Below are 26,746 nucleotides of genomic sequence, written 5' to 3'. Positions count from 1 at the left end.
TCGTCTGGTCTCTTCTGCAGGTAGGGCACTGGAGGCCAAGGGCTGGTCCCAGGTCACACTGCGAGGTGGGGTGAAGCAGAACGCTGGTCTGCTCTGGGCCTGGCCCTCTCTTGGTAGTTGGGCGTGGTTGGTGAAAGGAGCCCTAGGTAAGATACGGCAGAGGGCAGAAGCATTTATATTAGAGCAAGAAAGAGGCAGGACTGATGCACTAGCCAGCCTCCTGCCTTGCCCTCAGTTCTCTGCCTCCATAGAGACCTGGCTGGGGTCCACCCTCACAGCCTGGTAGCTCCGTGGGATCTTCCTGGTCCCTTCACTGCCCAGCATGGACTTGCAAATGGGGTCCCAGGCAGCAAGGAGCACCAGTATGCTTTGTAAACTGTAAAGGGCCGTGCCTGGGGAGGGAGGGTGTTACTTGGTCACACACTGTTTCTAGCCCCCAGGTGAGGGCGGTTGGTGTGGATGTTGAGAGGGGGCTAGCTACAACCTCTTTTCTGGTGCTTTTTGGGGTGAGGTGGTGAACACAAGCCAGGTTGGGGCGCTTAGGGGTCCGCTCGGCCTAGCTCCTGCCTGGCTCTGTTTCCTTCGCCTTCTGAATCTCAGTTTTCCAGCTGAGAAGCGGGAGTGGGGGTTGCTGGTGGCCTGGGCCGCTGGAGCAGCACACAGGGAGGAGGCTGAGGGCTCGTGGGCTTGAGCCGCACCGTTCTGAGGCCTCTTATCTCTCCCCACCCTCTCTCCCCCCATACCCTGGACTTATCCCAGGTCTGTGGCCACACAGGCCACACCCTCCGTGGGTCATGATAAGGGTGTGGCCACCTTGTCCCCGGCCCCTGTTGGTCTTGGGAGTCCTTGAGCCAGAACAGGGCCGGGGAGGCTGAGATGGGAAAGGAGTGGCCCTGCAAAGCCCCCAAATTGCTAAGGCCGAGTCTGGTTCCAGGAAAGCTGGCCCCAAATGATAGACCAGAACCACAGGCCAGAGGCCCAGCTGCCTGTCCCCGCCCACTCTGGGCAGAGAGGCTTGGTGGGAATGGAGGTGGGGGGATGGGGAGGGAGGGCTCTCTGAGCTCTGGGGGTGGTTCTGCTCGCCTTGGGCTGGTGGGGTCTGTGGGCAGGGCTCTGGGTAGGGAAGGGTGCTATGGGGTGCTCTTTATGGGGACAAGTCTGGAGCTTAAGTCTTCTAGGGAGGGGGTGGGGCCTCTCTGAGGGGCTGAGGCTGTGGGCCAGGGGTCCCATTCTCATGGTCCCTGCAGAGATGACCACTAAGCTGTCCTGACAGATGACCCAGATCTGTAGGCAGGCATGGGGGTAGGCGGGTGAGCACATGTAGAACAAACACGATTAAGATTTAGAATGGACCCAGCAGGGATGTATAGGGATCCTAGGTCACTCTCAGATGGGCAACCTGAGGCTCAGGATAGGGGCCAGACGCTCCCGTAGGTCACTCAGTTTGTCCCTGGGGGATGGGGGGAGGGTCTTGCCCTGTGGAAGCTCTGGGGCAGGTAGAAGCGAGTGTGCTTGACAGCCCGGGTCTCTAGCTGAGGAACTGCCTTGGCCCGTCCCCATTAGGCTTGGGAAGGAGCGGGTGGGTGCTGGCGGGGCCGGGCTGTGGTTTCCCAGCCTTAGCCATTCAGAGCCAGGTCAGCAGAGCCAGGCCCTCAGGCCCCTATAATTACCGGGATGGGAATTGTGGCCCTGCATTGGAGCAGGGGTGAGACTTCCAGAGTGAGCCAGCCCTGAGGCCTCCACAGGGGAACCAGGGTCCCTCCAAGAAGGACCAGCCAATGGCAGGCATCACCTATCCCTTCAGATCCCTAGGTCCTGTCTTTCCAACCACCTGCCCCCATTTTGGAGAAAAGAATGCTGAGGTGGGAATTCCCATTCTCTGGGAACTGGTCACAGCTGGGGCTGTTGCTCCATGATGATCTTCATGATCTATGATAACGTTTGTAACATTTATTGACTACCTACTATGTGCCAGGCACCATTCTAAGCATTTTACATGGATCAACCCATTTAAACCTCACAACAACCATGTACAGCAGATCTTAAAATTAGACCTTGTTACAGAAGAGGAAACTGGCACAGAGAGTTTAAGTAACTTGCCTAAGGTCACAAAGCAGGGAAGGTGGAGAAGCCAGGATTGGAACCCCGATGGTCTGGCTCTGGAGCCCATGCTCTTGGAAATTCAGCTATGCTGCCTGCTGCTCTGAGAGAGGTGGGGTAAACGTGGGGGGATGATGACTGTTTGGGGAGTGAACGTGAGCACCAGGTGGCCTGCCCTGGATGACAGGCCAGAAAGAGACCTCAGGATCATGTCCCAGCCTTGCATCTGAGGCTCGTCTGAACTGGGGGGTCCTGAGGTCAGTGTGGGTTTCTTCTTACACCTTGGCCTTTTTGAGGACTCTGTGATGTCAGCAGGTTGGGTTCTGGACCTGACTCTTCTAGGGGCTATTGAAGGACCAGCAGTGATGGGGGATCACTGTATCTGTGACCAGCCAGATGGGTGAGTCGGGCCAGATTCCATCCAGCTCTGGGGGTGCCTTCAAAGTTACAGGCACCTCCTCAACAAGAGCCCCAAAGGAGGGAGTTGGGTGCAGCACCCTGATAGACATGACCTTGGATCTGGGCCCTGGATGAGGTGGATCTTAGCAGGTGGAGATGAACAGTCCAGGAAGAGGGCATGGCTATTGTCAAGGCTTGGAGGCCTGTGGGCCATGATATCTGAGTCACAGGGGCTTCAGACCAGCCAGGCCAGTGGTTTCCAATCACCTGGGCAGAGTGTTAATAGATTCCTGGCTCTGGCTTCTAGACAGGGTGATTGTGCAGACCTGGATCACGGAGGCCTCAAATGCTAGAAGTCTGGGCTTAATTTGGGTGGCAATAGGGAGCCACTAAGCTCTACTGGGCAGCCACCCTCAATGACCTAATTTGGTTACACTCTCAGAACAGTGTCTGGCGTGTAGTAAGCACTCAGTACACGTTAACACCCATATTATTGTTGTTAGCAGCAGTATTACTGAACCAGGGACCTGGGCCAATGGATTTTGAAGACCTCGTGGGTGACTCTGGGCCCTAGCCAGAGTTGACAACCACTGTGCCACAGCCTTAGCTCCTTGAGTCCAGAGATTGTCTTGTGGTCTCTGAAACCCCAGCCCAGGACTTAACAGGAAGTTGATAAGTGCTTGTGTGATCAGGCTGCAGGAGGGATGCTGGATGGGCTAGTAGAGGCTGGAGGCAGGGAGTCCAGGGAGGAGGCAGTTGGTGAAGGAGAGAGAGAATCGTTGGGGCCCATTCATGGGAGGCAAGGGGGGTGTCATGGTCGACTCCCAGGTGTCTGGTCTGGGGAGTGGACCAGGTAGGTGGTGGAGCCGTGGAATCGGGGTCCAGGTGGCTGGGATGCTGAGAGATGATAGAGCCTGTGGGGTTGAGCCACCAGAAGGCAGTTGGCTTCAGGGTGGGGATGGAGATGAGGACATCGAGTTGGGGAGGGGTGAGAACTCTTTTAAGAACTTCAGCTGTGGGAATTCCCAGGCCGTCCAGTGGTTAGGACTCGGTGCTTTCACTGACATGGCCTGGGTTCAATCCCTGGTCAGGTAACTAAAAAAAAAAAAAAAAAAAACTTCAGCTGTGAAGGGGGGAGAGAGAAAGAGCGGCTGGCAGGGGGGATGAGCCGGACTGTTTTTACCACCAGGGTGAGAGAGGGGTGAGCACGTTTGTGCGCTGATGTGCAGGAGACAGGAGTAAGGGAGATGCTGACAGCACGGCTCAAGCAGCGGCTGACCCGGGCCAGCTATCCAGGGGGCAGGAGGGGCAGTTGGCCTTGGACAAGAGGAGAGCCCCTTGGAGGCTTGAGAGGGGTGTAATTAGGGTCAATGGGTAAGAAAATTCAGGTGCTCCTGCTTTTCCAGAATGTTTTCTTGGCTCAGGGAGGAGGACCCTGTGGGCAGAGGACAATGTGGCTGTGGATTTGGGGCGACTGCCTGGAGAGGCCTGGATCGGGACCTGTGGCCGTGGGACAGAGGGGGGCTGTGGGTGTGGTGGGAGCCCCGCCTTGCCCACCCCGGGCTGGTGGGGCTGGTGGAGTGGGCGTGGTCTGAGCTCCTGGGCGTGAGGCCTGTCCTGTGACCCGCTAAACCTCAGCCTCCAGGAAAGAGGCTAAAAATAAGGCTGTGGTGAGGAAGGGAGAGGGTGTGTGGGTCCAAGCCTGCCTGGAGCCCAGAGGAAAATCTGAGACAACGGTCCGGGCTGCTGTGACACACGCTTCCCGTACCAGTGGCCAGTGGGATCTCACCCGCCTGCAGCCATGGCCCTTGGCAGGCCTTGAAGAGGGAAAACAACCGAGAAAGGCTCAGGCAGGGCCTGACCTAGGGTCTTACGGCCTGTATGAGGCCCTGTTCCCTGGAAGGGTTTCTCTGGCCTTCTGCCTGGAACTCAGGCCTTGGACCCAAGACTGGGTTGCTGGGGGGTACTGGGGTGGGGACATCCAAAGCTGCCCGCGCCTTGGTGTCTAGACTGCTCAGGAGTTCCCAGGGACCCTGGATGCCCATCTGGGTATGGTGAAATATTCCTCCCCCTTACGAGGAACTCTGTTTAGTAGAGGAAGTCAAGGAAGGCTTCCTGGGACTTCCCTGGCGGTCCAGTGGTTGGGACTTAACCTTCCAATGCAGGGGGTATGGGTTGGAGGCCTGGTCAGGGAGCTGGGATCCCACATGCTGCAGGGCCGAGGAACCAAAGTACGGAACAGAGGCAGTGTTGTAGCAAGTTCAATGAAGGCTTTGAAAATGGTTCACATCAAAAAAAAGAATCTTTAAAAAAAAAAAAAAAAGGAAGGCTTCCTGGAGGCAGAGGCAAATGCTGGCCCTTAAAGTCATGGTTGGGGGAGTGCGTCCAGTCAGATGGCTAGGATGTGCCTTGGGGAGGAAGCAAGAGTGTTTTGATTTGCTGTGGACCCATGCCACCTTTATGATGACCATTTTGATATGGCCTCCCTCCCAGAAAGTGGGCCTGTGGTTGCTGCAGATCCACGCCCTCCTCTGGGCCATGGGTGGGGACCCACAGTGCAGGGCCCAGGGGGACTTTTACCCTCCTACCATCTCCTGACTGTATCCATCCTTCCGTCTACCCAACGCCTAAATTGTGATGGTCCCTGTCCTGGGTTCTGGAGATGACTTGCCATGGTCCCAGCTCTCAGGGGGCTCCTGATCTAGTGGGGGGTGAGGCAGGCCCCCGCCCATCCACCTGTGCATCCACGGCACAAACAGTCACTGTGTGCCGGACCCCGGGCTGGGGGGCAAGAGTGAACCACGCAGAGGCTTGTGGCAGAAAAACAAGCTTTGGTTTTTGATAATAGACCCGGTTTCAAATCTCACCCCTGCCATCTTATGTGCTGTATGACAGGTTATTTCATTTCTTGGAGCCTCAGTTTCCTCATATGTAAAATGGGGATGATAGTCATATATAAGCCTGGGTAGCAGGGATAGAAATAGCCTCTGTAGAGCCTCACGTAGTACCTGGGACTTAGCAGGAACCAGCAACTAGTGGTTCTTTGCTCCCGGCCACAGTGGATCCAAGGAGCTCATATCCGTGTCCCTCTCTGTCTTCTCTGTAGAACAAACTAATCCTAGTGTGACAAGTGTTAAAACAAGGATGGACAGGGGAGAGTGGGGGCAACTAGCTTATGGAGGGTGGTGGGAGGGGGAGAAATTAGGGAAGACTTCCCAGAAGAGGAGGCATCTAAACTAGTCTTGAAGGTATGGCAAGAATTAGCTCAGCCAACAAAATCGCACCAGGGTAAGAAGAGGGAGTGTGTGTAGTCAGGGGCCCATGAGTAGTTTGGAGTGGCTAGGGTATGGGGTGCGGGGTGGTGTCCTGAGAAGTGAGGCTGGAGGGTGGGGTTGGCGGGGCTGAACCTGCAGCCCCACGGCCTGCTGAAGGCAGGGGAGCCACAGGTGAAGGTGATTCTGTAAGAGAGGGATGTGATTGGATCAGGAGGCTACAGAGGCCCTGGCTCAGGACTGGGAGTGGGCTGTGAGGCCGGGAGGTGAGCGTGGGTGGTTCCCCAAGATCGGGCCCAGCCATGCCACCCACAGGGCCTCATCGAACTCAGGGCCTCTGAGGCCGCGTCGGGGCACCTCAGAGATCCCACTTGGTGGACCTGCCATCCGCAGGCCCAGGACCGGCCCCTGGTTTCTGCCTTCAAGGTAAAGTCACAGCCCGCCCTGGTTATTAAGTCATTAGCTGAGTCTCACACAGCCTCTTCATTATGGGTAATTATGGTGAATCCACTCTGGATATTAACAAGGAGGAGACCAGCTGCTCTTGGCTGTCGGGCTGCTAGAACAGGAAATCCCTCAGCATCCCATGCCTGGGTCTTGGGTGGGGGGACAGTGGCTTTTTCCCCAGCCCCAGCCACTGGACGGGACCCTCGTACTGTGTTTGGAGATTCCATTTTCACCCATTTCCCTGTTGTGTGACTTTGAACATGTGGCTTACCCTTCTGTGCCTCAGTTTCCTCATCTATCCAGTGAGATGACAGTACCAGCCTCATAGGGTTGTGTGAGGGTCAAACTAATGAAGCACTTAATGCTCAATAATACAAACCATCATCATTTTAAATGCTGACATCATCATCATCATTGTGTGGAATAGTTCTGGGAGTCCCCCGAAGGCAAGGTCCTGGTCCCTTCCTCTGTCCCCTGCATGGGGAGCTCCTGAGACAGGCCCTGTCTCCTTTCTCCCCTCTTCCTTCTCAGTGCAGACGTGCAGGGGTCAGGGGGACTCTGGCCTGTGGCCCAGCCTCCTGCTGTCCTCAGATAAGCTGAGGCAGGGGCCCTGGGAGCTGTGGGGCTGGGGGTTGGGCTTACCCAGGAGCCCTGGTTGAGGGCTGCACGAGGTCAGAGGGGGCTGGGCAGTTGCTGGCCTCTATACAACCACGGCTGGGTCTGTCCACAGCTGTCGATCGTTTCTAGTTGTTCTGGTTGCTGCCTCCGCTTTGATGTAAAAAGCCCTAACAAGAGCGAGAGCGCAGGGGTGGCTGGGAGTTGGGAGAAGGGCAGACGTGGCCTCGAGGGCTCCGCTTCCCCGAGGAAAGCAGGCCCGGAGCCCCGCCTGCTTCCCTCTGCCTCTGGGCTCCTGCATCAGAAAATTGGGAGTCCTGGTTTTTGTCCTGAGGACAGCTGGGGGAGCACATGTTTGTGCACACGTGCAGGTGAGCGGGTGTGTGTGTTGCCTGTGAGCCCTCTCCGCCCTCCCCTTGGCCAGGGGGCTTCTCCTGCAGCTTTCAGTGGCTGCCCACCCACTCTCCGGGCTGTGGGCTTAGTGGTCTCCCCTGACGGCAGGGTCCACGTCTGGGGTCCCAGCACTTAGTCTGGGGCTGAGCTGCAGATGGGCAAGAGGCCAGGCTGGTAGGAGGCTTGGCTGCCCCACTGGGCCGAGTAACCATGGAGGAGCCTCGCCTGTCTGCGCCTTGGACCCCACACTGGCCGAGTGAGGGGATGTGGTCCTATCCCCAGTGTGAGCACCTCAGGGTAGAAGCTTGGCCTCCAAGGCTTCTAGTGGCCTGGCTAAACTCGGCAGGGTGGAGTTCTGTAGATGGGGCCAGGCTGGGCCCTGCAAGGTGGAAAGAGGGCTGGGCTGGGGCTGAGGGTCGCCTAGGCGGGGCGTGCGAATGGGGGCACCCAGGCGTCGGGCGTCGCCAGTAAGCACCCTCTGTCTTCTCCTCCCAGGTGTCCTTCTGGACATCCAGCAGCACTTTGGGGTCAAGGACCGAGGCGCCGGCTTGCTGCAGTCAGGTGAGGCCCACCTCCCGCCCTGGCCCCCCTCCTGCTTTCTAATACCTGGTGGGGATTCCCTGCCTGTCTCTTCCCTGGCCCTGAGTCGCTGGAAAGAGCGTGAGTTTTGTGTCCAAATCCCACCTGTTGCCACTCACAAAAGGCACCACTTCCCCGAGCCTCTGCTTCTATTCTTGTGAAACAAAGCAAATAACACCTGCCCTGAGGGCCTGTGGGTGAGATACAGGAATGCAGGCAACCTGGGAATCACCTCTCAGATGCCAAAACAGGAAACTCCAGCTGGTCAGCCCCAGAGCCTCTCGCAAACCCAGGGCAGGAGCCTGAGAACCGGGGTCCCAGACTAGCCCTGGTCTTGAGGTTCTCGGCCCCTCAACCCCCGGGGCCCAGCCTTGGGACTGGTGGAGAGGCAGGGCCCGAGCCCCCCTGGGCCAGGGCAGCGTGGCAGGTAATTAAGCAGTTATTCCAACCTCTGCCCCTCCCTCCAGGGTCCATGTCAACCTTGTGGCTGCCCTGCCTGCTGTGTAGTCCTGTAGGACCTGAGCTCCTGGCCCTCCACTGGCTGTGGCCCTGCCGGCTGTGCCCTCTGCAGGACTCTCAGGCCTGGGCAGAGACTCAGAGCCAGTATTACATCCCAGGGCTAGTTCTGACTCGGCCCTGACCTTGCTGTTTGGCCAGCTCCCTTGGCCCTGATTTCCCCTTGGTTCTGGAGTCCATCTGGCTGTGAGGCCCAGTTAGATGTGGCTGCGAAGGTGCATGGTCTGCATTCCACTCTGGGAACCCCGTCCCCTCCCGGGCTCCCCTGGGAGGGAGGGGCGGAGGGGCTGGCTCTGTCCAGGAGCCTGCCTGACCTGTCTGGGTGGCATTCCACCACGCACTGTGCCAGGTCTCCACGGCCTCTTTGAGCCACAGCCATTCAGCTAGGCTCACTGCCCATCCTCATTTCCCAGATGGGGCCTCTGGGGCTCAGAGAGGGGAGATGAAAGCTCCAGGGTTCAGCCCGAATACGTGAGAATTAACCGAGCTAGGACTAGGGCAAGGCTGTGCCGTCCAGCTCCTCCTAAGGGCGCCCAGGTCCCTGCCCCTGCAGACATCACCTCCACCCCGGATGTGAGCCCAAGCCCCTCTGATGGCTCCTCCCCCCGCCCCCCTTGCTTGGCCTCCCTGGCTAGGTCAGAGCAAGTCATCCTGCCCCGGGGCCCGGGACAGGTTCCTCTAGCCTCCCGGGCTCCGTGCAATGCAGTGACCAGCACTTACAGCTGGAGAGACAGAGTTCAAGCCCGATGGAAGTGTGGGAGGGATCAGGCTGCCGAGTGGTGAGGGCAGGGCGGGAGGGAGCCTGGCTGCCCATCCCCCTCCTCCGTGGCCCCTGAGTCACTGGGGACCCAGCCCGAGCCTCATCCCCCTCCTGCTCTTGGCGTTGCTGACTGATCTGCTCTGGCCTCCTCCATTCAACTCCCACTGATACGAGGTCAGGGCCAGTGCAGCCGCCCAGGGAGCGGGTGGGAGGGATGCGAGGGTCATAGCGCTGCCTCAATTATGTCCCAGGCTGTGTCCTTCTTATCCCTGGTGACCTGGCCGGAGGGGGATACATCATCCACAGCATCATCTTGTTTGAGTCTTCCTCCTACAAGCCCCCTTTGGTCAGCTTCACTTTCCAAATGGAAGGACAGAGGTCAAGAGAGGGGAAATGACTTGTTGAAGGTCTCATGGTGAGAGAGTAGCAGGCCTGGCATTGGGACTTCTGCGTATGAGGTCCTCTTGGCGTGGGATGGGGGCACAGATGGCCGCTGGATTGGTGAGGCTTATCCCAGGCGTCTGAGTGTCTGGCATCTCAGTGTTCTTGGGGTGGGTGCCTCTGGGCCATGGTGAGAGTTCCCAGCGCTCTCCGAGACCCTCTAGTCATTATTCTGTGGCCCTCACCCTACCACCTACCCTGGGCACAGCCGGAATGGCTCCCCAGAGTGTCCTTGCCTCTCTGGCCAACTGAGCCAAGAAGCCAGGTGGGCTAGACCAGGATGTGACTCAATGGGCTACCAGGCAAGTCACCTGATTGGCCTCAGCCTCAGGCACCTGGCTCTTCTCTGATAAGGTCAGAGCTAGGTGTTGCTGCTTGCCCAGATCAAAGGGCCAGGGCTGACAGCTGGGATGCCTGCTTATGTGTGGGCACCAGGAGCTGCTGGGCCAGGAGACAGGGATGGGGGTGGTGCGTGGGGTGGCTGAGAGTTCGGCCTGGGCCTGCCCCTGCTGTTTCCCCTCGGGACCAACTCAGGGCTGGGGTTCGTGGCATCACAAGGAAGTGTCAGGATGGGGGGGCGGGGGCAGGGGGAGAGGGGGCACAGAGGAAGAGCCAGCTCAGACTGAAACCAGACAGCGCCTGTGCTTTGGGGCTGAGTCTCCTTCTGGCCTTGCTCCCTCCTCACTGTGGCCAGCCTGGCAATATCCTCCCGCTTCGACAGAGACTCAGGTTCTGAAGGCAGAGCTGGGCGGCCCCGGTGGCTCTCCCCGCAGGACCCTCCTGTTAGAAGGGAGGCCCGAGAACCTCCCTCCCTGAGGCCTCAGTGGCCAACCTAGGGTTTATATTCTGAGCGGAGTTTGAAGGTGGAGCAGTTCCCATTCTTCCCGTAGGGGCTCTGAGTCTGGTGGGCTTCCAGGTACCGATGGGGCCGGCTGTTCTGGGTCCTCCCCATCATCCTGCCGGCCTGTGGCAGAGCCTGACCCCACCCACCCCACGCCTGCCCGAGCACCCTCCCTGCCCACAGGATGTGGAGGATGGCGAGTCTCCTCCAAAAAACAAGTTGGCCGGATCCGGACTTTGTAAAAATAGCCCTGGTTCAGCCCAGGCTGAGGTGGGGCTGGACATGGGCTCCAAGGCCACAGTCTGGGGGCTCAGGGCTCCCCCAGTGCAGACCTCACCCGCTTCTGCTCCAGGGCTGCCTTCTCAGCAGCTCCGTGGGTTCGCAGTGCAGGTGGTCTGGGGGCTGCCTGCAGGGGCGCAGAACTCTCAGTGGGAGTCGTTTCAAGCTTTGGGTGCTGGCCTCCTCGGCAGGCCCACGGGAGCAGGCCTTCAGCCAGCACCATGAGAGGTGGGTGGCGCCTCAGGGATGCTGCCCAAGCCCTGTCTCCTGGATGACCCCCTGCCGGCCCTGTGAGGAGGAGCGCATCACCCATCTTGCAGAGGAGGGAGTGAGGCTCAGCCCCAGCTTCTCCGGGTGAGCCAGGGGCTCTGACTCCTCCCACTCGGCCCTCCGGGGCCCTGCCCCCTGCCCTGGCTCCCTGCCCGCGGCTCCATTGTCCCAGACCTGTGGGCTCAGCACACGTGAGCTGACGGAGGGCTTCCCCACACCCCGACCACAGGATGTCCTCGTGCCGGGAAAGCTGGCCCTGCTGAGACCAGGGGTGGGGCAGCCAGTCTGCCCAGAAAGCTCTCCTCAACCAGACAAAGACTGTGGGGTTGTGGGTGCTGAGCCCAGGAAGCTTCTAGGCCGGGCTGGTCTTTATTTCCAGCAGAGCTTCCTGCTGGCTGGAGAAGGGTCTGCGCCCCCATCTGGGACGTGGGTCGCCTGTCCAGGCCTTTGCCTGTGCTGTTGCTGCTGCTTCTTTTTTTTTTTTTTTTAATTAATTAATTAATTATTTGGCTGCATTGGGTCTTCGTTGCTGTGCGCTGGCTTTCTTGCGGCGAGTGGTGGCTACTCTTCGTTGCGGTGCACGGGCTTCTCATTGCGGTGGCTTCTCTTGTTGCGGAGCACGGGCTCTAGGCACGCGGGCTTCAGTAGTTGCGGCATGTGGGCTTCAGTAGTTGTGGCTCACGGGCTCTAGAGCACAGGCTCAGTAGTTGTGGTGCACGGGCTTAGTTGTTCTGCGGCATGTGGGATCTTCCCGGACCAGGGCTCGAACCTGTGTCCCCTGCATTGGCAGGTGGATTCTTAACCACCACGCCACCAGGGAAGCCCCTGTGCTGTTCCTTCTGCCAGGAATTTTTTTCCCTCCAGGCCCTACCTAGTTGTGTTCAGCCCTCTCTGCTGGCCTGTGACAACCCTGAGGGCCGGGAGAGGCCCTTTCTCTTGGCTCCCCAGAGCAGAAGTGAGGGCTGGAAAGATGGATTGTGTCTCCCTGCTGACCTTGGATTCCCTTGTCCCCAAGGGAAAGGCCCTGAGAGACAAGAGAGTCCAGGGTCGGGAGGGTTGCTGTGTCATCTTGGGCAAGTTCTTCCACCTTCCAGTGGCCCCAGCTGTACAATGGGACAGACGGTAAAACTCAGATTGGCACTTGGTGACCTTTGGCAGGACAGGGGTGGGGATGGGGTGTGGCTACCCCAGCAGGAGTCCATCTGAAGTCCCAGGTGCCTCTGCCCACCCAGAAGAGCAGGCAGAAAGCCAGCGGGGAAAGCACTAGGGGGGGCTGCCTTCCGCTTCTGCTGTGGACAGGAGGATAGGGATGGACCAGGATGGCTGAGGTCTGGCTGAGGCCTGGCTCACCTCCTTCAGCCCCTCTGCACCCACCCAGTGGGGGCTTGGCCAGTGCTCCTCCTTGAAGGGGGAGAACCGTGTGCTGTGGATCTCTACTGCCCTCTAACTAACACCAAACCGGGCACTAGGGTTAGGGCCCCATCTCCCTCAGTGCTCTCATCTCCCACTGCTTCCTCCCTCGATCACCTTCCCAGCCCGCAGCCTCATGCGTCTTCCTGCTGTCCCCGACACACCCTGAACCTTCTGTGACCTTTGGAACATCAGCTGGGATCTTCCGCCTTCCCAGCCTGGCCGCCTGTGGTGTGATTTAGAGCAAGGACTCTTAGCCCCACACGAGCTGTGTGATGTCACTCCTTTTAGCCTCTACTGTGTCCTCTGTAAGATGAAGATAATAGGGAGAATCAAATGAGATCATCTGTGCTTATGTCCAGGGCACATCCCTGGGCCTTGCCTGTAGTAAATGCTCCATGAACGGTAACTGCAATTATTATTAACAATAAGCATTATGCCTCATTAACCATTATACAGTCTTATAAGATTTGTAATTTATATTTTAGTATACTTGATTTTAAGTAGTATCATCACGGTGAACTCCTATGCAGCCTTCAGTGCCCTGCTCCGCCATCACTGCTTCTATGAAGCCTCCCTTCATTGTCTTGGTAGGATTTGGCCCTCCTTGCTGGTTCCCTGGCATTTTAACTCTTTAAGCTGGGCAACCCATGGACAGGGTCTGCTCCTTGGCCAGACAGGGGGGCAACTCCTATTCTGATTCTTCCCACTCCTTACCTAATACAGACAGGCATAGAGGGAACAATTCTTCCTTCTCCCCTAACATGTGTAAGTCCTGATGAGACTGAAATCTCTTTCCAGCCCATATCCTGGTCTGATCTCAGGCAGGTCCTGGGAGACAGACCCAGCAGGAAAAATTCTTTTTCTAGATAAGAGGAAATAATTTCTACCTTGACTGATCTAAACAAGGGCCCAGTGTTGACCAAGGCTGACCCACTCTGGGCATGGGCAGGGCCTGGCATTAAGCACCTTACACATTATCTCGTCCAGGGCTCAGAGCAAGCAGGGAGTTGCTATTTTTATCTTCATTTTACAGATGAAGAAGTTGGCGCGCTGGAGGTGGCTTAGGTTCATGGGAGTTGATTGTTAAATTTTCAGGAATTGTGTGAGCTGGTTGTTAAGCACAACCGTTATTACAAACTAAATTATATAAACTTACAATTAAATCACAGCATAGTACAGGGAGATCGGCTTGGTGCTTCGCAATGACCTAGAGGGGTGGGATAGGGAAGGTGGGAGGGAGACTCAAGAGGGAGGGGATATGGGGACATGTGTATGCACATGGCCGATTCGCTTTGCTGTGCAACAGAAACACAGTATTGTGAAGCAATTATACAATTATACTTTGTATAATTATACTCCAAAGAGCTATTAAAAAAAAAACCCAAAGGTAATAAACACTCAGAATTCATCACCCCCTAATTATTTTGCTACCTTTCACTATTTACTTTCTTAAGGTTATTTATGTCTGTTGGATCTAGGTGGTAGAAATACTCTATGTACAACTCTGTGACTGCATCTCTCTTCCCAACTCTGATTAGTGACATCACATTGGTAGCTTGAAATCAGGCCATGGTGGGAGTATTTGCACCATGAAAAGGGGCAAACACTACACATCAGGGCTCCCGCCCCCTGCCTCATTTTTGGAGAGCCAGTTGCTAAACATTTATCAGCACACCACTGAATTGAGCGACAGAGAGGTTGTGACCTTCCCAAGGTCACCCAGCTGGGAAGGAATAGAGCTGAACTCAAGACCAGGCACTGCGTCTCTGGTGCCCAGATTTGTGCACCTCTCTGCTGATTCTGCCCGAGGCCCCAATCACGCAGTTGGGATTAAGAGATTGCCCCCCACACCCATACACGCTCACCGTCCTGCTCCCTGGGATAAGTGAGGGATGGTCACGCTGCACCAGCCCAGCCTGCTCTCCCCTCCTTGCCTCCTTCCTCCCCTCCCTCTGTCTCTTCTCCTAGGGGCTCAGGTCTGTGAGGGAACAGCCAGACCCTGTGAATGTTTAGCTTGGCCGGCCACCTTATCTGCCCACCCGGCCTTTGTCTGGCCATCTGCCCGTCAGCTGTGGGATTGCCTTCCAGGAGGAGGAATCAGGGGCTGCCTCACTGCATGACCTAGCAACTACCCTGCGTTGCTGGACTCTTTATCCCCCCTGGGACCTCGAAGTCCCCTCCCATACTGGTAGTGCCATCCCCACAGGGTCCTCTAAAGACTCTGCTGCTCTATTGTTCTGGAAGAACAAAACCAGGTCACATCACTCCTCTGCTCAGCATCCTCTGGTGTTTTCCTTTCTCACCCGTAGAAGCCACAGTCACCACAGTGAACCACAAGGCCCTACCCCATCTGGCCTTTGCCCCAGGGTCCCTCTGCTCCAGCCACTCTGGTCTATTTGTTGTTCCACAAATATGCTAAGCACATTCCTGCCCCAGGGCCTTTGCACTTGCTGTTCTCAACCCAATATTTGCATGATTTGTCTCCTCATCTCCTCCAGGCCTTTGCTGAAATGTCACCTCTGACCTTTCTATTTAAAATTGTAACATCTGTTTTCTTTTTCTCACACACTTTTCCTATCTCCTGTTTCTGCCCTTTTTCCCTCCTTAGCATGTGTCACCCCTTGACATACTATATTTTTTATTTCATTGTTTCTCACTAGAATGAAAACTCCAAGAGTCTAGGAATTTTGGTCTTTGTTGAATGGATGAAAGGATGGATGAATGAATGAGTGAATGAATGAATGAATGAACAAATGAATGACAATGTTTCCAAATGTCAGGAAAGTCTCTGCAGTCTGCTGGGAGTGAGGGTGGCTGTGTGATCTGGCAGGTATGAGACTGGGGTTTCCAGGTCCAGTTCTGTCACAATTTGCTGTGTGACCTTGGGTAGGTCCCTTTCCCTCTCTGAACCTCTTTTTCAAGTATAAGAAGGAGAGTAGCATGGCAAAGTATAAGGGACACTGGCTCTGGAGTCAGACAGGGGGTCAAATCCCCACTGGGACATTTACTACCGGTGGGGCCTTAGGCAAGTCACTTCTCTCTGAGTGTCTCCCCATCTGTGAGGTGGGATGGGGGTCGGAAAGATACACAAGATGCTGTGTGGTCAGCCCCTAGCACAGCCCCTGACAAGTAGAAAATGTTCAGCGAATAATCTTTACTCTTTTAAAAAGTACCCGAAGGGCTCACCTGCCCCTGGGCGTTGAAGAGGATGGGGTCGTGGAGTCTCCTAACCCAGAGGCCTGTCCCGCCTCCCCAGGGCCCAGGTCTGGCCGAGGTTGCCCCTCTCAGGCAGCGGCTGCTTCCTCAGCAGGCACTTGGCCTCTCGCTGGGTGGTCTGGGCGGGCGGGCTCAGCCATGAGACCCGTGTGCCACACCTGCGGCTCTCCTCTCCCCACGCAGTGTTCATCTGCAGCTTCATGGTGGCTGCCCCCATCTTTGGCTACCTGGGTGACCGCTTCAACAGGAAAGTGATCCTCAGCTGTGGGATTTTCTTCTGGTCGGCCGTCACGTTCTCCAGCTCCTTCATCCCGCAGCAGGTAAGACCTGCCCGGGCTTTCCACCCGGCATTCCTGCTCATCCCGTCCGTGTGTCCTGGTTCCTCCAGTGGGTGGCAAGTCTGACTGACCTAGTCTAGACTGGGGTTCCAGCCCATTGGGTCCAAGTATGGTGGGATGAGGGGGGTCTTTGGGTACTTCTATACACTGGCCCTACCGATTGGGCTTTCCCCGTGCTGGCCTTGAACTGAGGGACTCACAGCCCTGTATGGCATCCTGACTCTCTCTGAGCTGCTTCTGATTCGGAGAGGATGCAAGGATCGGGGGGCAAGTCTGGCCAAGGAGTCAGGACCCTTGGGTTCTAGTTCTGGCTCTGCCATCATCTTGCTGTGCGACCCTAGATACATCACTACCCTTCTCTAGGCCTCACACAGTTTGCTCTTTGTCCGACCATCAGCCAACTCCCTGGGTCAAAGTCCTAGGGAGACAAACATTAGATCAGTGTAAGGAAGATCTTTCTTTCTTGTTTTTTTTGGCCACAATGTGCAGCTTGTGGGATGTTAGTTCCCCAACCAGGGATTGAACCTAGGCCCTCAGCAATGAGAGTGTGGAGTCCTAACCACTGGACTTCCAGGGAATTCCCAGGAAGGAAGATGTTTCTTACTTGGCTCCCACAGTTCTGGATTTGAATTTCCCAATTCTGTTGTCCACTCAGCTTTGTGATCTGGAGAAACTTAACTTCTCTGAGTCTCAGTTTCCTCATCTTTAATTGGGGATAATACTTCTTAGTATGAAGGGTGGTTGTGAGAAATAATTGAACTCATGAATGTCCAGACCCTGACCCATGGCAGGTTTCAACAAATCATTATTTCTGTTCTTTCTTCCAATGAGGAGATATGTTGTTCTGAGAGGTAGTGAGTGTCCCGTCACTAGGGGTCTTCAAGCAAAGGACAGACAATCACATGATGGCTACTATAGAGGGAGATAGAGGAAGAAGGGGAGGGACTTCCCTGGTGGCGCAGTGGATGAGAATCCGCCTGCCAATGCAGGGGACACAGGTTCGAGCCCTGGTCCAGGAAGATCCCACATGCCGTGGAGCAACTAAGGCCATGTGCCGCAACTACTGAGCCTGTACTTTAGAGCCCGCATGCCGCAACTACTGAGCCCATGCGCCACAACTACTGAGCCTGAGCTCTAGAGCCCGCGTGCTGCAACTATGAAATCTGTGCACCTAGAGCCCGTGCTCCGCAACAAGAGAAACCACCACAATGAGAAACCCGCGCACCATAATGAAGAGTAGCTCCTGCTTGCCGCAACTAGAGAAAGCCTGCACGCAGCAATGAAGACCCAAAGCAGCCCAAAATAAATAAAGTTAAATCTTTAAAAAAAAAAAAAAAGAGGGGGAGAAGACCAGGATTTGCCTTCAGGGAGCGTTCAGCCTAGGGGACAAAGGAGGAGACCCTGGCCTTGGGAGCACCCAGGCCTGGGGATGGGAAGATGTGACAGGAGCTCCCATGTTCAGAGCCTTCAAGATAAGCAAAATGCTGAAAGTCCTCACTGAAGAGAGAGCAGTCTCTGACATCCATGTGGTCAGGGAAGACTTCCTGGAGGAGGTGGCAGTTGAGCTGGGCAGGCAAGACAGGGAGGTTAGGCCTTTTGGTGAAGATAGCACAGGCAGAGGGAGCAGCCCCATGGAGGCAGAAATGGTGGAGTGTGTTAATAGATTGAGGAGGAGAGTGCTTTGGCTGGAAAGGAAGGCAGGGACCAGGTCATGGAGAGCCTTGAATGCCAGGTTGGAAGGCCTGAGCTTTCTCCTGAGGGAAGTGCTGGACCCTGGAAGAGTCTGAAGAAGGGCAGTGGTGAGTCAGATTTACACTGATCTAGAGGAGGTTGCAGGTGAGGGCAGAGAGAACTGGCAGGTTTGGGGGATACAAGTTTGCTTCATGGGGCAGCTTCATAGAGAAGGGTCAGGCCAGGTAATAAGCTCCAGGCCTAGGACTTCCCTGGTGGCGTAGTGGTTAAGAATCTGCCTGCCAATGCAGGGGACACAGGTTCGAGCCCTGGTCCGGGAAGATCCCACATGCCACGGAGCAACTAAGCCTGTGCGCCACAACTACTGAGCCTGCGCTCTAGAGCCCACGAGCCACAACTACTGAGCCTGCGAGCCACAACTACTGAAGCCCGTGCACCTAGCGCCCGTGCTCTGCAACAAGAGAAGCCACCACAATGAGAAGCCCGCACACCACAATGAAGAGTAGCCCCTGCTAGCCGCAACTAGAGAAAGCCCGTGTGCAGCAACAAAGACCCAATGCAGCCAAAAATAAATTAAAAAAAAAACAAAAAAACAACCCAGGCCTAGAACGTCAGGTAGAGCCTGATGGCCACAGTCAAAAATGGGGACTGGACCAGAAGAAGCTTCTGGACCCCCTCTGGGTCTTGTTCTGCCCCTGACCAGGCTTCTCATCATCTGACCTCTGGGGCTGCTTCTGGGATTGACCAGTGAGTACAGGACCACGATGTCAAGGCTGGGCCCCACCCTGGGTGTGTGGAAGGAAGGGAGAGATGGGGAGAGAAGATGAGCAGAGGCAGAGAGCGAAACAGACGGATCATCCCCAGTTAATCTATGAGTTCGTTGCAGTCACAATCCGAGTGCCATGGGGGTTTTTGGTGGACCTTGGCAATGTGATTCTGAAGTAAATCTGGCAGAGAAAGTGCCCAGGAACAGCCAAGAACATTGTGAAAACAACAATGAAAGGGCTCTTGTCCTATCAGTTATCAAAACATGGCTATTCTAATGAAAACAGCAGAGGGGTAAACTAAGAGATCAAGGAAACAGAGTCGTCCTTTCTATGGGAATTGAGTGAAGGATGAAAGTTGCATCTCAAATAAATAGTTTTGGGAGTATTGACTCTCCATCTGGATGGAAGATAAAGGATGGTCTGTATTTCTAACCATACTTCAAAATAAATCCCAGCTAGGTGAAAGTAAAGTAAAAAGCAAACCATAAAAGTCTAGAACTATAATTCAACAAGAAAAAGACAAACAACCCGGTAGAAAAAGTGGGCAAAGGATAGTGACAGGCATCTCCAGGGGAAGATCCCCCAAAAGGCAACATGTGTAGGAAGAGACGGTTCTCGGCTTCTTGAGTAATCAGGGCCCTGCAAATTAAAACAACAGTGAGTTACCATTTCACACCCATCAGGTTGCCGGCAATTAAAAAGGCTGACAATACCACGTGTTATTCAAGCTACCAGTGGGAGTGTAAATTGGTAGAGCCTCTTTGGAGAGCAAAGTGGGGCAGGATTTTGTAAAATTCTGTGTACACCCCACAGCCCAGCCTTCTACTTGGGGGTATATGCCTAAGGGAGAAACTCCAGCTCGTGGACACAAAGTGACAGGTACACATAAGGATGTTTGCTGCAAGTTTTGTAATAGAAAAAAAAAAGAGAAACTAAATGACCTCGACTTGGGGGACGCCCAGATAGAATGGGGTGTATTCATACTATGAGCTTCTTAGCAGCAAATGAATGAACTAGATCTATATTAACCAGATGAAATGGGTTTCCAAAAGATGAGGGAAAAAAATCAAGTTGTGGGACAAGACACATGGAATGGTCTTTTTTAAAAAAAAATACTTATTTATTTATTTTACTTTTGGCTGTGTCAGGTCTTAGTTGCGGCACGCACAATCTTCGTTGCGGCACGTGGGCTGCTCTCTGGTTGTGGCTCACGTGCTCAGTAGTTGCGGCATGTGGGCTCCCAGTCCCCCAACCAGGGACCGAACCCGCGTCCCCTGCACTGGAAGGTGGATTCTCAACCACCGGACCAGCAGGGAAGTCCCAGGGATTGTCTTTTTATGTTTATTTTTTGAGAGCACACAGGGGACACTAAATGTTGTTCCTTGGTACGTGTATGTGCAGGCAAAGGTAAAGAGGAAGTCGTGACAAATGCACAAGATAGCCAGTTCCTGGGGGAGGAGTGGGGAATCTATCAGATCCCTTGTCAAAGAGGTCTTATCTGCCTGCTCTTGTACGAAGGAGAATAAGGAAATCACTCCCATTCTCTTTCTCTTTCTAAAATATAACAAACATAAAAGATAAACGAATATTTTGTATCATTCTGGGATGGACTAGCCTTCTTGAGCAAGATGTGAAAGCCAGAAGCCATTAAGGGAAAATCAACAGCTTGGACCGCATCAAATTGAACAACACAAAATAAAGCTTCTGTACGATGAGACTCCCCATAAACAAAGTGGAAAGAAAGATGATGGAAAATATTTGTGACCTATCTAATAAATGTCAATTCCCATGATATATAAAACGCTAACAGAAACCAATACAAGAAAGACAAAGAACCCAACAGAAAAATAGGTAAAGGCTGTGGGCTGATGCTTCTCAGGGAAAGAAGCACAGGCAAGGGGCCAGGAGAAGGAAGACTCAGAGATGGAGGATGAGAGAGCGAATGAACTATGGAAACGAGAGGCGCAGAGATGGATGGGCAGGACCAGCGACACAGAGAGAGGGCCGGGAAAGAGATGTGCAGAAACAGGGAGACCCAGAGGAGGGCTGGATGTGGGCAGTGCTGGCCGGATGGGTGGTCGGGGTGGGGCCGGGGAAAAATGACCAGGCTTGGTGCTCAGGCCCTGGGCAGCTGGGGGGATGGAGGGGCTGGGTCCACATCAAAGGGGTAGAACCACTGGCAGCTGGCATGGCCCCACCCTTCCCAGCATAGCTGGGCTTTGCTCTTTGATGTGTGTATGGGGGAGGGGCACTGAGCCCACTGGGCTGCCCTGCCCACCCCCCATTTCCACTGGGTCCTCAGTGCTGCCAGGGTCGGCCCAGCTGCCTGGTCAGGGGGTGGGACACAGAGTAGGGGCAGCTTGAGGCTCCCAAGATGGGGCCAGAACCCAGGGAGGAAGTCTCCCAATGGGTCGGGGTGGCAGTGGAGACACAGGCTTACGTCCCCCGCCAAACCTACAACTCTCAGCCCCTGAAAGTCCAGCTCCATCCCAGCACGGGGCCAGCTAGACCCAGTCCGACCCACTATTCAGAGGCAGGAACTGAGGCCCCGAGTGGCCTGGGGTGTAGCCTGGGGTGTAGTCGTTGCTGAGGCAGGGGTTGGGCTCCACCCTCTCTCCTGTCTCCTGGGCCCTGCCGCCCGGTAGGGAGCAAAGCGGGGAGCAGGGATGCGCAGGCAGGGGAGCAGGCGGGCCCCCCAGCGCTCTCCGCCCTCCCCCACAGCACTTCTGGCTGCTGGTCCTGTCCCGCGGGCTGGTGGGCATCGGTGAGGCCAGCTACTCCACCATCGCGCCCACCATCATCGGCGACCTCTTCACCAAGAACACGCGCACGCTCATGCTGTCTGTCTTCTACTTCGCCATCCCTCTGGGCAGGTGAGGATCCGGGCCAGGTCCCTTCGGATTTCTGACCACTCCCTCTCCCTGGAGTTTGGCCCTCTGTGACCTAAATACGTGGGCAGGCAGCCTTGAGAAGCGCCTGGACCAGCTCCCAGGCTGGCTGGGGCGGCGGGAGGGGGCGGGGGCCTCCTAGACTGGTGAGCATATCCCCTGCCCCGATGCCCTGCCCATCCCTGCCTGACCGTCCCGTCCTCTCTGCAGCGGCCTGGGCTACATCACCGGCTCCAGCGTGAAGCAGGCGGCCGGAGACTGGCACTGGGCCTTGCGGGTAAGGACACCCCCAGACCAGCCATTGCCCAGGGTCACCCAGAGATTCAGGGACAGAGCCTCAGCCGCCAGGCTTCCCACCTCGCGGGCCTGGGCTCTTCTCCATCAGTTCACTTGGAGGTGTGAAGGGTGCCAGACTCGCCCCACTCAGGAGCCCCAGTCTGTGAGGACGAAGGAAATTCCACGTTCACGGTGGCACTTCCTGCTGTGGCCCTGTGCTGGGGTGGGGCTGAGACGAGACCTCTGTGTGAGGGCCCCGGGGTCTGGAGCCACTTCCTGTCCTGCAGGAGGATTCGGCACAAGTCTGCCAAGGCCCCAGGACAGTGCAATCAGAGGAAACAGAGATCCCCAGTCTTGTGAAGGAGAGGAAGCTTAAGACAAAGTGTTTTTTCCTCAAAAGCAGGAAGGAAGCAGCCTCCGTGGAATTTTTTGATGGGGGGGGCGGCAAATGGAGAGGAACTCCCCAGACCATGGGCTCCCAGGCCTGGTGGGGGTGGGTACAGAGTTCCCTGTTCTCAGGAGCTGGTGGAGGAACTGGTATATTGGAATCCAGACTCCCAAGATGTGCCCTTTCCATCTGGAGAGAGGCCTGGGGGCTTGGAGATTCTGTTCTCGACACTGGGCAGGATGCAGGGAAGACCCAAAGGGGCTCCTGAGCCTCTCTTCTCCTGGAACGCACACGGGATAAGCTACCTGATATATTAGCTGGAAGCTTCATGCGCAGCCAGTCCCTTCTCAGTGCCCCACCCCCACCAGGGTGAGGAGTTGGCCTGGGAAACCTTCCCAGACCCGGGGAGGGGGGCAAGAGTCCCCAGGAACTCTCCTCCCAGTCATCATTCCATGTCTGCCCGCCCACCTGTCTTCCTTCTGTTCCATTGATCACCCATCATCCATCACTCGTCACCCATAACCCATCCACACATCCATCCTCCTTTCCTTCCATGTGTTCATTCATCCACCCAGCAATCTATCCATCCAACCATCCATCCGTCCGTCCGCCCGCCCATCCATCCACCTGACTATTCAGCCATCTGTCCCCCCTCCTCCATCCATCTGACCATCCCTCCCTCCCTGTCACTTTCAGTCCTCTCTCCCCTCCTTCCCCTGGTCGGCACAGCCCGTTTTGAGCCCCCAAGCCCCATATGCTAGCCTCACCCCCAGTGGCTTTGCCCAGTCAGGAAGGCTGGGCAGATACTAGCCCAGAGGAGGAGCCCGGGGCCCAGAGAAGGCGTGGCTGGCCTGCTCCCCCTTCCAGGTGCAGCAGAGACAAAGACGCCTGGGCCCTGGTGTCCTAACTTGGTGCGCCCTGACCCACCAGGTGTCCCCCATCCTGGGCATGATCACAGGAACGCTCATCCTCGTCCTGGTCCCGGCCACTAAGAGAGGCCACGCTGACCAGCTCGGGGGCCAGCTCAAGGCCCGGACGTCATGGCTCCGAGACATGAAGGCCCTGATCCGCAAGTGAGTGCTGCTGGGAGGGGTCCGGTGGGAAGAGGGAGGGAGGGGCGCTGAAATGAGAGGGCCCCAACTTGCAGGCTGGCCCACGCAGCCTGCTCGGCCAGACTCCCTGTCCACAGTGCTGGGGCCACTAGTGGTTATGATCCCTGAAGCCAGAGCCCCCTCACCCCCAGAGCCCGTAGGCAAGGCATTTGAGGCCTTCTGTCCCTGGGGGAAGGAGTGAGGGAGGAAAGCCTGCCTCCTGGGCCTGACCCTGCCAGCTGCGGGGATGCTGGCCCCCGCTCAGTGTTGCTGCCCCGGCCTCTCCCCAGCCGCAGCTACGTCTTCTCCTCCCTGGCCACGTCGGCCGTGTCCTTCGCCACAGGGGCCCTGGGCATGTGGATCCCGCTCTACCTGCACCGCGCCCAAGTTGTGCAGAAGGCGGCGGAGACGTGCAGCAGCCCGCCCTGTGCGGCCAAGGACAGGTGCGGCCAGGCGGGCTCAGTGGGCGGGTGGGGATGGCGGCGGGGTGAGGGAGGCCGCCGGCCCCTCTACCCCGGCCCTGCCCCCTAACCCGTGCCGCACCGTCCTCTGTCTCCACAGCCTCATCTTTGGGGCCATCACCTGCTTTACGGGTTTTCTCGGGGTGGTCACGGGCGCAGGAGCCACACGCTGGTGCCGCCTGCGGACCCAGCGGGCTGATCCGCTGGTGTGCGCTGTGGGTATGCTGGGCTCCGCCATCTTCATCTGCCTCATCTTCGTGGCGGCCAAGAGCAGCATCGTGGGGGCCTATGTGAGTGCGGTGGGAGTGCCAGGGTGGTGGGGGAGCTGGGCTCTGGAAGAGGAAATGCAGTCTGACTTGGGGCGGGGGGGTAGGACCCCCCGCCACGGGGAGGCTCCCCCAGGGCGAGGCTCCAGTCCTCAGTCTCCCCCTGCTCTGTCCAGGGCGGTGGGCCTGGCTTGAAGCCTGTAGATAATCCACAAATTCCCCGTGTGCCTGACCGCCAGGAGCCGGGGAGAGGCTTCTGGGGGCTCCCGGCCAGCAGCCAGGGTGCAGGGAGCAGCCTGGGGCCAGTGGCGGGTAGAGCGCCCCCTGATGGTTGCTCTGGTCTCTCCCGGGCAGATCTGCATCTTTGTAGGGGAGACGCTGCTGTTTTCTAACTGGGCCATCACTGCGGACATCCTCATGGTGAGGCAGGCCAAGGTGGCCTCGTGCTGACTGGGGCCTCTCGACCTCTCGGGGCAGATGGGGAGGGTGGGTGAAGGGGTGGGAGAGCGCGCCGGGCTTGTGAGGGGAGAGGGGATCAGAGATTTGGGGGTCTGCATCGGGGCAGGGCCTGGAATCAGAGCTGAGCAGGCAGAAGGGCAGGATGTGGGGACTGGGTGCCGAGGGCGATGTCTGGAGGCTCAGGTTTGTGGCCGGGAGGCTGGCAGTGCCAGGCTGGCACTGGAGTGGTGCTGTCTGCCAGCGCTCCACCCCCAGGGTCTGAGCTCCCGTGGACTCTGCCCTCCCGGCTCAGCCCGGGTTCCAGGCGCGCCTGCCCGAGTGCCCGTGGCTGGGTTGGGCAGACAGAGACCGTCTTCACGGGGCCAACAATGGGCTCCAGACCAGGCGGCCAGGGACAAAGAGCCATCTGAGCGGCGGCAGGGGCTTGTGTCCTTGGGCGGGACGGGAGCAGCCTGGGAGGAAGCAGGAGGGGGCTGTGGCCTCGAGAACAAGCGGCAGTCTGGGGCAGGGGTGGTGGAGGGGGTGCCAGGGTGGGCCCTGGGGCCAGGGGAAGGAAGGACTCCTCATGGGGCCACCTTCAGGGCACTTGGGGTTTGGTGCCAGAATGTGGGTCAGCCTAGATCAGTCTGCCTGGGCATTGGGCCCCTGCTAGCTCCCCTCCAGGAAGCCTGCCTGGCCCCGCCCGAGCTTCCCTGTATCTGTGCTTCGCCGGGGGTGGTCTCTCTCCAACACCCACCCCCCTCACCCAGTCCCTGGCTAAGGTGTGATGGGCGGGAGGTCTGACTCAGCTCAGTGCCAGGTGGGGGTCACTGCACATGTGGGAGTGAAGGTTGGAGTGAGCTTGCCTGAATCAAGTGCCCTTGGCAGTAGGCAGGACCCCATCCTCTGCCCCCAGCCCCAGGGGCAGCCCCAGATGCTGACAGGGTTTGGGCCCCAGGGAAATCATGTCCCATTTTATTAAGTGTCACAGCCAAGTGACTAATTATTCTTGGAAATGGGGCCACGCAATCCAGGTCTCCCCTCCCCCCCAGTAACTGGGTGCCCGGTGGGCACTAGCTGCTCTCAGACTGTCCACAAAGGCTGGGGCTCTGACTAGATGAGGAAGCTGAGCTCGGGGGCAGGGGGCTGTCCAGGGCACCCGCTGAGGTGGCTGCTGCCCGCCCCCTGCTCCTCTGCCACCAGCCCGTCTGACCTTAGTCCGCCCAGCTTTGGAGCTGCAGCCCCTGTGGGTCAGGGCCTGCTTGGTCTGGCGGAGGTTCCGGGGGCCCAGCAGCTCTGGCAGTCCGTGCTGGGGGTAAAAGTGGAGGCTCTTCTAGGCAGGGTCCTGCTTCACCACCATCACCCATCCCAGCCAGCCCAGGCCCTGGCAGGTCCCCACGGAGGTGAAACCAAGATGGACCTTTAGCTTGTGGGGAGGTGAGGGCAAGACTGAGGCCAGGTTGCCACCTGCGATCCCTGTGCCCCGGGGTGTCGGTTTCCCTGGGACCGGTGCACTTGGCTCCCCGCCAAGGGCCACGTGCACACGCTAAGGCAGCCTGCTCTCAGGAGCTGGGGAGGAGGGGGTGAGGGCCCAGGAGAGCAACACGACTCCAGGGCAGGAGTGAGTCTGAGGCCATGGGAGCTTCAGAAGTGCCGTGACCCCTGGGATGGGGCCAGGTGGGCACAGCCGACTCCGCTGGCCTCTGACCTGCCGCCTCTTGCACAGTGTGTGGTCATCCCCACCAGACGGGCCACCGCTGTTGCCCTGCAGAGCTTCACCTCCCACCTGCTGGGGGACGCCGGAAGCCCCTACCTCATCGGCTTTGTGAGTACTGGGGGCGGGGGGGCGGCTGGGGCGCAGGGCTTTGGGAGGTGGCCCCGCCCTAACCTCCACCCCCTCCCCTCGTCCCCCAGATCTCCGACCTGATCCGCCAGAGCACCAAGGACTCCCCGCTCTGGGAGTTCCTGAGCCTGGGCTACGCCCTCATGCTCTGCCCTTTCGTCGTGGTCCTGGGCGGCATGTTCTTCCTGGCCACCGCGCTCTTCTTCCTCGGCGACCGCGCCAAGGCTGAGCAGCAGTGAGTGGGGGGGTGAGGGTGGGCCTGCTGGGACAGGCGGAAGCGGGGCGGGGGGTGTCATCTGGCTGACGAGGTCCCCGCCTCCAGGCCTTCCCGCCCTCCAGATGCTGCCTCCATCACGAGAGGGAGCCCATGGTGGCCCCGGGGCTCTTGTGGTGGCTCTAGGCGGGTTTGTCTTCGGAATGAATGGTTTTCAGGGTTGGGGCTCCGCCCCTTCTTTTTCCCTCTCATTTTCTGACTTCTTTCTCCTCTTTACTCCTCTCTCTCTCCGTCTCTCCTCTCCCCACTCCTGGGCTCTCCCACCTCCCCCTGGGGCTGACGAGGTCCCTGCCCAGCACATCCGGTCCGCCGGCCCCCGCGATGCGATGCGCCAGAGCAGTGCCCGGGCCAGGCCCCCGCTGATCTGCCACCTTGACCCCCGCCCGTCTCTCCCCCAGGGTGAACCAGCTGGTGATGCCGCATGCATCTGTGAAAGTCTGAGGCAGTGAGTGTGGGACAGGGGGGCTGGGGGTGAGACTCCCT

General features: G+C 57.4%; 1 protein-coding gene across 2 annotated transcripts in view; it reads left to right on the top strand.

Annotated features, from left to right (window-relative positions):
* Nucleotides 1-26,746, top strand: part of SPNS2 (SPNS lysolipid transporter 2, sphingosine-1-phosphate) — a 42,232-nt gene that overhangs the window by 13,352 nt on the left and 2,134 nt on the right. Inside the window, exons 2-12 of one of the 2 annotated variants that reach the window (XM_082605007.1) lie at nt 7,722-7,787; nt 15,725-15,861; nt 21,060-21,211; nt 21,437-21,503; nt 22,821-22,963; nt 23,272-23,424; nt 23,543-23,732; nt 24,063-24,128; nt 25,873-25,971; nt 26,061-26,224; nt 26,662-26,708. In XM_082605007.1, the coding sequence (XP_082461133.1) occupies nt 7,722-7,787; nt 15,725-15,861; nt 21,060-21,211; nt 21,437-21,503; nt 22,821-22,963; nt 23,272-23,424; nt 23,543-23,732; nt 24,063-24,128; nt 25,873-25,971; nt 26,061-26,224; nt 26,662-26,704 (1,280 nt within the window). In that variant the 3' untranslated portion in view covers nt 26,705-26,708. The remainder of the gene's footprint in view (nt 1-7,721; nt 7,788-15,724; nt 15,862-21,059; nt 21,212-21,436; nt 21,504-22,820; nt 22,964-23,271; nt 23,425-23,542; nt 23,733-24,062; nt 24,129-25,872; nt 25,972-26,060; nt 26,225-26,661; nt 26,709-26,746) is intronic. The other variant, XM_082605008.1, reaches the window with a different exon arrangement.

The sequence above is a fragment of the Mesoplodon mirus genome (assembly GCF_964341445.2).
Source record: "Mesoplodon mirus genome assembly, chromosome: 18".
NCBI lineage: Eukaryota > Metazoa > Chordata > Mammalia > Artiodactyla > Ziphiidae > Mesoplodon > Mesoplodon mirus.
Note: the sequence above shows the minus strand (reverse complement) of the source record. Positions and strands in the feature narration are given on the sequence as shown.